At 57.9% G+C, this 10,133-nt stretch overlaps 2 protein-coding genes across 2 annotated transcripts; both read right to left on the bottom strand.

Moving 5' to 3' along the window:
• Window positions 1–321: 321 nt before the first annotated feature.
• NTF4 (neurotrophin 4) lies at window positions 322–3,028 on the bottom strand. Its single transcript, XM_045531204.1, has 3 exons — window positions 2,945–3,028; window positions 1,985–2,107; window positions 322–1,225 (listed from the first exon to the last, which is right to left on the bottom strand). The coding sequence occupies exon 3, from the start codon at window positions 1,211–1,213 to the stop codon at window positions 581–583; it is 633 nt and encodes a 210-aa protein (XP_045387160.1). The 5' UTR covers window positions 1,214–1,225; window positions 1,985–2,107; window positions 2,945–3,028; the 3' UTR covers window positions 322–580.
• A 3,935-nt stretch (window positions 3,029–6,963) lies between these two features.
• KCNA7 (potassium voltage-gated channel subfamily A member 7) lies at window positions 6,964–9,813 on the bottom strand. The gene is made up of 2 exons (XM_045531203.1): window positions 9,129–9,813; window positions 6,964–8,236 (listed from the first exon to the last, which is right to left on the bottom strand). Exons 1-2 carry the CDS (start codon window positions 9,681–9,683, stop codon window positions 7,421–7,423), a joined length of 1,371 nt encoding a protein of 456 aa, XP_045387159.1. The 5' UTR covers window positions 9,684–9,813; the 3' UTR covers window positions 6,964–7,420.
• Between the last annotated feature and the right edge of the window lie 320 nt (window positions 9,814–10,133).

The raw sequence follows: 10,133 nt of genomic DNA, 5'->3' as shown, positions 1-10,133 counted from the left end.
TATGACTCCTAAGCCAACACTCGCCCCCTCTCACCAACTAAATTTCTCATTTGATCTCCAGCTCCCAGACACTGAGAGGTCTTCTGTGAGCCATGTCCTCAAGGTGCTTTGGCTGGTTGCTAGCATGTTCCAGTTTCTATCCTCCCCCACCCACTTCTTGACATATCCCCTCCTTTTCCCTGTCCCCAGGGTGGGCAAAGTGGCGTCCTCTGAGATTGAGTGGTCAGCAACTTAAAGCCAAGGGCCTGGGATGGTCAAATCCATGACAGTTGATCTGAGGAGTTATGTATTAGGGCTGATAAACAGATAAACAGTAAACAGTAAATACTGGCCATTATTGTTACCATCATCATTATTACCCTCAAATTCCTCCAGGAGAACTCCTATTCATCCTTCAAAACCCCGTTTAGTTTCATTGCCCATCCTGCACAGATTGAGCTCTCAAAATCAGAAAGCTGTGATTTTGTGATCATTTGACAAGTTCCCAAATTGAGGCCCTTGGAGCAGCCAGGCCACCTGTGAGGTCCCTCAGCATCCAGCTTTGTTCTGTCTCGGCCTGACCAGTTCCTGGGCATGGGCCTCAAGCCCGGCCAGTCCGGCTGAGGAGTGTGCAGACGCAGGCAGTGTCAATTCGAATCCATCGCCAGCCCACACGGCCCTGGGCATCAGTGGTCAATGCTCGTACATAGGACTGCTTGGCTTTGCACTCGGACATCCAGTGCTTCCGGTCTACACCCCGGCAGCCCCCTCCACCCCCACCTGGGCCACTTTCCCCGGTGCCATCAGCCTTGCAGCGGGTCTCGAAGAAGTACTGCCGGAGGGGACTGCCACCAGCCGCAGGCACCTCGCCCAGCACCTCCACCTCGCGCCCACGCAAGTCCACAGCTGTCCGGCGGTCTGTCACCCAGCCGCTGACTGCATCGCACACGGCCAGCTCACCCCGGCGACTTGCTGGTGCCGTCTCGCTCACCCCGCGACGGCTGCGGTTGGCTGGGATGCCTGCTGGCTCCCCGAAGGCCCCAGCCTCCAGCAGGAAGAGCAGAGGAGGCCCAGCAGGGGCACCCCTGGACAGGACTACTCTGGGGGACAGGAGGTCCCACTCAGGGGCTAGAAAAGGAGGCAATGGTGAAGGTGGGGGGTGGGGCTCCATTGGGACACCGGGGAGGAGGAAGAGGAGGAGGATGGGAAGGGAGCATGAGGGGAGGGGGAGCATCTCTTGGAGCACCTGGAGACAGAGAAGGAGACCCAGGTTAGAGAGGAGGGTAAAAATTTAAGGAGAGACAGAAGTTAGGGACCTCATGGGAGGCCTGATACCAGAACCATGGCCAAGCCTTTGTTCTAGAACCTTGGGGGACCCTATACTCTAGGACTAAGATGATGCCCAACTTCTAGACTAATGATTATTTAACTACTATTACTTAATAGCCAACAAATGGGGAAACACATGGGGCTCAAAGAAGTCAACAATGACTTGGACCAGGTTACACAGCCAGCAAATGGCACAGAGGGACTTAAACCCTGTCTAGGCAACTCCACTCTGCGATCCCACCTCTACAACCAGAGGAATCCTATGTCCTGTAGCCTGGAGGACATTCCAAAAAAATTTTTTTAAGAGATGGGGTCTTGCTATGTTGCCCAGGTTGGCCTTGCACTCGTGGGCTCAAGCAATCCTTCTGCCTCAGCCTCCCAGGTAGCTGGAACCACAGGCGTGTGCCACCATGCCCAGTGACCTTCCAAATTTTTGAGAAAGACCATAATCTGGAATCCTAGGGAGAACAAGTTCAGCTCAAAACTGCCACTAACAAGGCAAGATACTTCCCCTCTCAGGCTGGGCATCACTTTCCCTGTGTGTGAAATTAACCTGGGGCTGGGAGAGCCTGGTGGGGGCGTGGATGTTGCAGGTTCTCTGCAACATTCTGGAAGCCTGTGGTCCTGGGAAAGGGAGGCGTGGAGAGGACGGATAGGCAGCCAGTGGTTACCTGACCTGTCAGCACCTCCTCCACCTCCGAGCTCTGTGGCTGGGGGCCCCCAGATTCCGGGGGGCCCTTGTAGAGGACACAGGTGGCTCCCTCCTTCCTGACATCTCAGAAGAGGGAGGGGCAACCACCTAGGGGGAAGAAGAGAACAGGCAGGTTACATAGGCAGCGGGGGAGGGGGCCTGAATCCCAAACACCCCCTTCCCAGAGTTCCTCTGAGAGTGTAGGATACCCAGAGGCAAAGCCCCGCCCCTTCCCAGAGGCCCCCTTTCTGCCCAGGTGACGGCTCCTGGCTGGGATGGGAAGCAGATGAGGGGAGGAGACGGGAGGGGAGAGGCGGCGGATGAAGGAGGCTGGGAAAGATTACATCCCCCTCGGCCCATTCATCTCCCAGACAGGGCGGGGGCAGAACTGCCTGGACACCCGGGTCCCTGAGGGCCCACACTCGAGAAGCCCTGGGTCCCCAAGGCTGTTTGTTGGAATGTTCCCTCCTCGCAGGACAGGCCAGGGCCCGCCCAAGACTTCTCCTGCACATACCTGGAGTGGCTGCCTGCCCTGGCGCGGAGACGGCGAAATGGGAAGAGTGGGAGTGAAGAGGAGCGCAGGCGGACCCGACCAGGACCGGCAGAGTGTGGGTCCCCAGCTGCCTTTTCCCCCAGACCCAGGAGTCCCGGCCCCCAGCGCCCTCCTCCCTCAGACCCAGGAGTTCTGGAGTTCAAGCCTCTCCTCCCCGGGTTCTTAGAAATGCGGACTCCCAGGCCCCCGTTTCCCCAGAAGGTCTGAGCTGAGGGTCCAGACTCCCGAGACCCCTCTGCAGGGAAGCGGCTGCACATCTGGGGCATTTCCCTCCTGCCTCAGTTTCCTCCGCCAAGCCCCGCCCCTGTCGGCCCCGCCCCCGTCCCTCCCTACCCGGGGGCAGGGCGACCCGGACGCCGCAATCCCGGGGGAGGAGGCGCGGAAGCTCTTACCTGGGGCGCCCTGCTCGGCTGCCCCGGCCGCCCTGGGCGCGGCGGCAGCTCCTCCTCCCGCTCGCTGGCTGCAGGGACGCCGCTGGCCCGCCGGCTCCTCGCTGCTCGCGCTCGCAGGGCCCGGGTCGGGGGCGGGGCGGCGCCCGACGGCGGAGGAGGGGCCGGGGGATCCCGCCTTGCACGAGCGTGCCGAGACCTCCGAAGCCCGGCCAGGCTTGCTCAAGCCGGCCCGCCTCAGAGTCGGGAGTCCAGGCCCCCGGCCCCTCCTCCCCCAGACCCAGGGGTCCGGGCCCCCAGCCCCTCCTCTCTCAGACCCAGGGGTCTGGGTCCCAGCCACTTCTTCCCCTCCCCAGCCCAAGAGTCTGTCTGAGCACACAGCCCCCAGACCCCTCCTTTCTCGGTCTCAGGAGTCCAGCCCCCAGCCCCCTTCTCCATTAGCCCCAGGAGTCTGGGTCTGAGATTCCTTTGCCGTCTTTTGCCAATTCCGTGTCAATCCTGGGGCAGATTCCCACCCTCTGCTCTCATCCCCACTTCCCAGGAGCTCCACGCCAGACATTAACCAGCTGGGCTTGGGCAGTGATAAGGCCCGAGGCCGGGGAGACAGTGGATGTGGGGGGGCTGTCCCACATCATCCTCTCCCCTGGAATTTCCTGGGTGGGGACTAGGGAGAGAGGGTCTTGTCCTGAGCTCAGATAAGAGACATTCAAGGTATCATAGGACTCAGAGATAGACAAAGATATGTTTTAAGAACAGAAGGACTTGCTCTTAGAGAAACAGAGAGAATAGTGACAGATAAGGGAGAGACGGGGACAAGGCACAGAAATGCAGAAAAGGGGAGAGAGACCAAGAGAAAGACAGGGACAAAGACCTAGAGAGAGAAGGGGGGCAGAAACCCAGAGAAAGAAGACAGAGACTGAGATAAAGGGCAGACACCCCAAGAGAAGGGGACAGACTCCAGGAGGGTGACAGAGCCCCCGAGAGGGAGTAAGAGACCCTAAGAAAGATGACACAGGAGCCTGAGTGTCCAGGGACAGTCACATGGGCAGCAGGGGCCCTCACCCTACCACACCTCTGAGACTGGGCTCCCCTCCCCCTGAGCTATTTTCAGAAGGAAAACTGACGCCGCCTTGGGGGGTCATCCCACATCCCTCCCTCTGCCTAAATATAGCATGGCAAGGTGGCAGGAAGGGTGTCCCCGGATTAGGGTGTTCCCCTCTCCTCCTCCCCGTCCCAGCCAAGGCAACACAGAAGGCAGCTCCAGTTGTTTATTGGAGGTGGGGAAGGGCCACTTCCCAGTCTTTGGGTATCCATTCAGGTCACCTCTCTGACTTCACCACACTTCCTCGCCCCCATCCCTAAACACCCAGCAGGTCCTACCCCCTACCAGGAGGACTCTGTGTAACCCCCAGTCGTAGGGGGGTCATAGGGATGGTTTTCAAATAAAAGTAGCTGGGAAACAGTCTCTGTCCCTCTCTTTCTGGGTCTTTGACTCTCTGGGTCTCTGTCCCCCTCTCTCTGGGTCCCATTCACCCTCTCTCTGGGTATCTCCCTCTCTTCTGGGGGTCTCTGTCCCCACACCCAGCCCTCTGCTCTCTTCTCTCTTGCCCTTGGCTTTCTCGCTTTTGCTTTGGGTCTTTGTCGTCTCTCCAGGTCTCGGTTCCTCTCCACACGTCTCCTCCTCTTTGGGTTTCTGTGCTGGGGTCTGTGCCTCTAAGACTCTGCCTTGTTTCTTGTCACTGTGAGATCTGTCTCTGTTTCTGTCCCTAAATGTGGCTTTCTCTCCATTTCAGAGAGAAGTGACTACCTAAAGGTTATATTATTTTTAACCGTGGTCAAACTCCTCCCACAACCTGTACCTTTTTCTCTCTAGGTGCATACAAAGGTGGTTAGATTAAAGCAGGGGGTTCCAAACTGAATTCCGTAGATGCATTTGGAGTCATGGAGGGGGACTCAAAAGGAGGCCTGTTCCCCTCCAGCCAGTTCCCCTGCGATGCTTTACATTGGTACCTCTAAGGAAGATTTTATTTGACCAAAAAAACCGTGGGGAGTTTATAGCTAAAAATAACAACAACACTCTGTAAACCACTGGGTGGGTTTTAATAAATTAATACAAGTAAAGTTACTTTGGATGATGCCGGGCACATAGGAAGCCCTATATGTGTTAGTGATGACAACCATCTTCCCCTTCTCTGAATGCCCTTTAGCTCTGAAAGACCTCTGAACATTTTTGGCTCCAAGACTTGGGTAACACTTTTCCCTCTGAGCCGCAGTCCCCTTGTCTGTGAGAAATGAGGCTTCTGGACTCGGGAGGTCCCTTGTGTACGAGGAGGCTGATGGGGACACGTGGAGCAGGCAGCCTGCCACAATCCTGGCCCCCAGGGATGTGCTGTGTGACCCGGGGAGGCCACTCCCCTGCTCTGAGACTCAGGTTTCTCTCCTGGAAGACAGAGTGAAGCCCCCAGCCTGTCTGACACCCTTCCTGAGCTGCGAGGAGGGGGCCATCAGCCTGGTTTAGGATCTCTATGATTCCGTGGAACAGAGACTGTGTCTTTCTCAGGTTCAGGGGCACTGAGTTTTTTTTAGTTTTTTTTGTTTGTTTGTTTGTTTGTTTTCTTTTAGAGACAGGATTGCCCTCTGTCGCCCAGGAGCAGTGCAGTGGCTTGATCATAGCTCGCTGTAACCTCCAATTCCTGGGCTCAAGTGATCCTCCTGCCTCAGCCTCCTGAGGAGCTGGGATTACAGGCACGCATCATCACATCTGGCTAATTTTTCTTATTTTTTGTAGAGATGGGGTCTCACTATGTTGCCCAGGCTGGTCTCGAACTCCTAGCCTCAAGCGATCCTCCCATCTCAGCCTCCCAAAGTGCTGGGATTACAGACATGAGCCACCATGCCCAGCTGGCACTGACTTTTTCTGCTTTCTTCTTTTTCAGTTCCCTTTCTGTAAGACTCTATAATCTCTCTCAAACTCTCGATGTCCTCTCTGGCTGCCTGAAACTGCTCTCTTGGTCTCTATCCCCTGCTCTTGGTCTCTGTCCTCCCGTCACTCTGGATCTCTGTTCCTCTCTCTTTGGGTCTCTGTCTCCTCTTCTCCGGGTTTCTATCTCTTCCTCTGTCTGGGTCGTTATCCCTCTCCTGGTCTCTGGGCCCCACCTTTTGAAGTTTCTGTCTCTCCATCATGTGTGGACAGAGCACAGTTTTCTCCCCTCTCCCCCTTCCCTTCCCCTTGTGGCTCTGACCTTCAGGTCTGGGAGTAAAACTGCAGGGGAGGACAAGGAGGGGAGGGGGTTAGGTGGCAAAATGAAGTGGATGTGAGTAAACAGAAGGAGCATCTACATCTTCCTAGTTCACCCCAATCGTCTCTGGATGAACACCTGAACCCGTGGATACAGAACCCAGCTCCCCTTCCCCCCACCCACTATAGTGAGTAACTTGGGGGAAGCCAGCTTGGTACATCTCCCAGAGTCTACACTGCCACACATTTGCTCCCTGATCCACGATTCTCTCCCAGCACTGTTACCTTTGGGTCCTGGTGCTACCACTAAATGCAAAATAACCCAACATAGCCCTATGGAACTCATCCTTACAGTCCGACTCAACCTGACATTCCTACAGGACGCACAATGACACAACTCAATGTAATTCAACCCAGCATGGCCCTATGAGACTCGAACAGTCATATGACCCAAATGAACTGGCCTTACAAGACTCATGTTGTCGTACATCTCAACACAGCTCAATTCAGTGTGGCCCTGAAAAGCTTACAGCCACATAACTCTAGACAACTCAACTGAACAGAACCTTATAAGACTCATTTGGCTAACCATTCCAACCCAACTTAACCCAATGTGACCTAGAAAGCTCACATTCTATCAAGTGACTCTTCACATTTCTACATGAGTCACAAGTTCACAGAACCTAAAATAACATGGCCCTAGAAGAATCACAAAGCCACATAATTTCTAACGTGTCTCAACGGAACTCAACACCATGTATGACCGCACAGTTGATCTCAACAATGCCATGGGTGACCACCTAACTTGACCCACCATGGGCCTAGGGGACCCATAAAACCACAGAATCCTGCACAGTGCAGTTGGACAAGACTCACCCAAACTCACAACTCAACCCAACCTAACACTGACCTAGGAAACTCACAAAATGGTATGACAAAACCTATCTCAACACTACCCCAAAAGGCCCCACGAGCTTTGCACAACTCAATGCAATATGAACCAATGGAGTCCTCCACAACTCAACAGAACCCACTGCCATTCGCTCATACTTAAGGAGGTACCCACAGGAGTTGCCAAACCACACAACTCAAGACCCAACAAGACTCAGTGTTCCCCTGTTCATTACCACTTAACCTAGTTCTTCCTAAACCCAATCCCCTCCCCCCCAGCCTTTCCCTCCACCCTGCTCCCCTCCCTCCCCTCCAAGGAGGTATGAGGTCCTGCAGACCTCAACTGTCCCTCACACTTCGGTGACCAGGTGTTTCGCAGGGGGCGCCCAGAGTGGAGGTGGTAGGTCAGGCACTTCTCCATCCACCAAGCCCCCCTTGGCCTTGCCCTCCAGTGTGCCACAGGGCTGTGTGTCCACATGGCTGTACATCCCGGCCTCTTCGCCCTCTGTCTCCCGGTGGTAAAAGTAGCTGAAGTTGGAGACAATGACAGGCACAGGCAGGGAAATGGTCAATACACCAGCGATGGCGCACAGAGAGCCCACTATCTTGCCACCCACAGTGACGGGTGCCATGTCTCCATAGCCAACTGTGGTCATGGTGACCACAGCCCACCAGAAGGACTCTGGGATGCTGGTGAAATGGGAGTCCACCCGGTCAACTTCGGCAAAGTAGACCGCGCTGGAAAAGAGGACCACACCGATGAAGAGGAAGAAGATGAGGAGGCCCAGCTCTCGCATGGAGGCCCGAAGCGTCTGGCCCAAGATCTGCAGGCCCTTTGAGTGTCGGGACAGCTTGAAGATGCGAAAGACACGCACCAATCGGATGACCCGCAGGATGGCCAGTGACATGGCCTGCTGGCCCACTCCTCGCTGCCGGGCCAGCTCGGTGCCCAGCGCCACAAAGTAGGGAAGGATGGCCACAAAATCGATGAGGTTCATCACGTTCTTGAAGAAGATCGCCTTGCTCGGGCATGCCATCAGGCGCACCAGCAGCTCAAAGGAGAACCAACAGATGCACAGCGTCTCCACCATAAAGAACGGATCGCTAAAGGGCAAGCGGGGTGGGTTTCCAGGCACAGGGATGGAGCCATTCAGCCGAGCAGGGAACTGCAGAGAGGAAAACATTCAGGGAGGGCCAGGCCAGGGCTGGGACACTGGGACAATCTTATTCATTGTTTAAATAGCCAACTTCTCTTCACAGATGGGTCGGTAGCCACTGCCCCAAAGCCCCCAGCAACCTGGTGGTCCTAGACTCCTTCCCAGGACCCCAGGGATCATCCCTGGGTGGCCGACTTTCTGGTCTCCTGACCTGGTGGGTGGCTGGAGAGGCGGTCCCTGCCCCTTCCTTGGCAGGGACTCCTGAAATGATGCTTGAGTAGGGTGCAACCTCTTCGCGCCCCCAGCGTTGATTTCCTACAAGGGGAGGGTCCTGGCCCTGGCCCCGCCCCCCGGTGCCTAGCCTCTCCTTGCCCTCCGCAACCCCAGCCCGGGCTATGTAGCTAAAGACCTTCTCTGCGGGCCAAACCCCAGGTCCCTCCACTAACTGCCCTCAGCCTGACTTACTTTGTGATGTTCTCCTCTTACTCCGGCCCTGGCCCCAGACCTCAGCTCACTGTCTTCAGGCCCTGGGGCTCACCACCTCCATCCCATCCTTCCCATTGGTCAGCGCCAGCTGCATAGACCCCGGATTCTTCAGGCTCTCCTTCGTCCCTTCAGCTTTGATTTTTAATCTTCCTCCTGCCCCCTGCACCAAGGGGTCTGCCCTCTGCAGCCGGGTTTCTCACCTGGGCCACCCCACCTTCTGACAGGGCAGGTCCTCCTACTCGGATCCTCAGGCCCCGCCTCCAGCCCAGCTTTAGCAGCGAGGTCTCCGGGTCAGGCCGTCCCTGGGGGGCCTTCCCCTTACAGCCCCTTGCCCCGCCTTATGATTGGCCAGATCCCCTAGCTCCGCCCACCTCCTCCCCAACCCCGCCCCTCTCCACCAGGCCCCGCCCCTCACCGGGCCAGCTGCGGCCACTGCTGCGAGCCCTGGGTCGTCGCGGTCGTCGCGGAAGTCAGGCAGCGTCTCTAGGCAGAAGACCACGATGGAGACCAGGATGACGAGCACGGAGACGACAGCGAGCACGCGCGCGGCCTGCGAGCTCTCGGGGAACTCGAAGAGCAGCCAGAGCTGGCGCGCGAAGGCGCGGCGGGGCAGGGGGCGCTCGGGCGGCATCGGGCAGCCCTCGTCCTCGCGCAGGCGCGCCAGCGCCGCCGCGCCCAGCCCGTAAAAGGCCACCTCCTCCAGGAAGACGTCGAGCGGCACGTGCGCCGGCCGCCGCAGCCGCCCTCCGGACTGGTAGTAGTAGAGCACCGCGTCGAAGCTGGGCCGGTGCCGGTCGAAGAAGTACTCGCGGCGCACGTCGTCGTAGAAGCGGCCGCGGCGCGCCGGGTCCCCGAGCAGCGTGTCCGGGAAGCGGCCGAGCGTGCGCGCCCGCGTCTCGAAGCGCAGACCGGCCACGTTGAGCACCACCCGCTCGCAGCAGCCGCACGGCGGCGGGCACCGCGGCTCCATGGCGCGCGCAGCCCCGGCGACCCGCGAACGGACGTGTGGCCCCGACGCCCGGCCCGGTGCGGCCCCGCCTCGGCCGCCGCCGCCGCCGCCGACCCAGCCCGGTGTCCGGTGTCCGCGCGTAAAAATAGCCCGGCAGTCCGGCCAGGGCGCGGGGGAGGGGGCGCCGTGACCCCGGCGGGGCAGAGGGCGGCCGGGCGCCCTCTGCCGGGGCGCCCGCCCTGCCCCCCAGCCTCCGCCGCGCTGCGCTGTCCGCGTCTGCCCTTTCAGCTCCCCTTTCCCTTTTTCTCTCTCTGTCGCCTGGGATCTCGGTCCTGCGTTTCTCCAGGTTGCCGTGTATGCGTGTTTCGTCTCTTTTTATGAGAATCTGAGCCCTCTATTGGAGTCGCGTGTTTCCACCTTTCTCTCTCCTCTTGTGTGGCTCAGCGTCTGGCTATGTCATCCCTTTGGGTC

The sequence above is a fragment of the Lemur catta genome, chromosome 19 (assembly GCF_020740605.2).
Source record: "Lemur catta isolate mLemCat1 chromosome 19, mLemCat1.pri, whole genome shotgun sequence".
In the NCBI taxonomy this organism is placed as follows: Eukaryota; Metazoa; Chordata; class Mammalia; order Primates; family Lemuridae; genus Lemur; species Lemur catta.
Note: the sequence above shows the minus strand (reverse complement) of the source record. Positions and strands in the feature narration are given on the sequence as shown.

What these genes read in the sequence shown, in the direction of transcription:
- KCNA7 (XM_045531203.1), bottom strand. Translation starts at nt 9,683, where the DNA reads ATGGAGCCGCGGTGCCCGCCGCCGTGCGGCTGCTGCGAGCGGGTGGTG. An exon ending in CAGTGGCCGCAGCTGGCCCG is followed by an intron (nt 8,237 to 9,128) that starts GTGAGGGGCGGG and finishes TCCTCTCTGCAG; the next exon opens with TTCCCTGCTCGGCTGAATGG.
- NTF4 (XM_045531204.1), bottom strand. Translation starts at nt 1,213, where the DNA reads ATGCTCCCCCTCCCCTCATGCTCCCTTCCCATCCTCCTCCTCTTCCTC.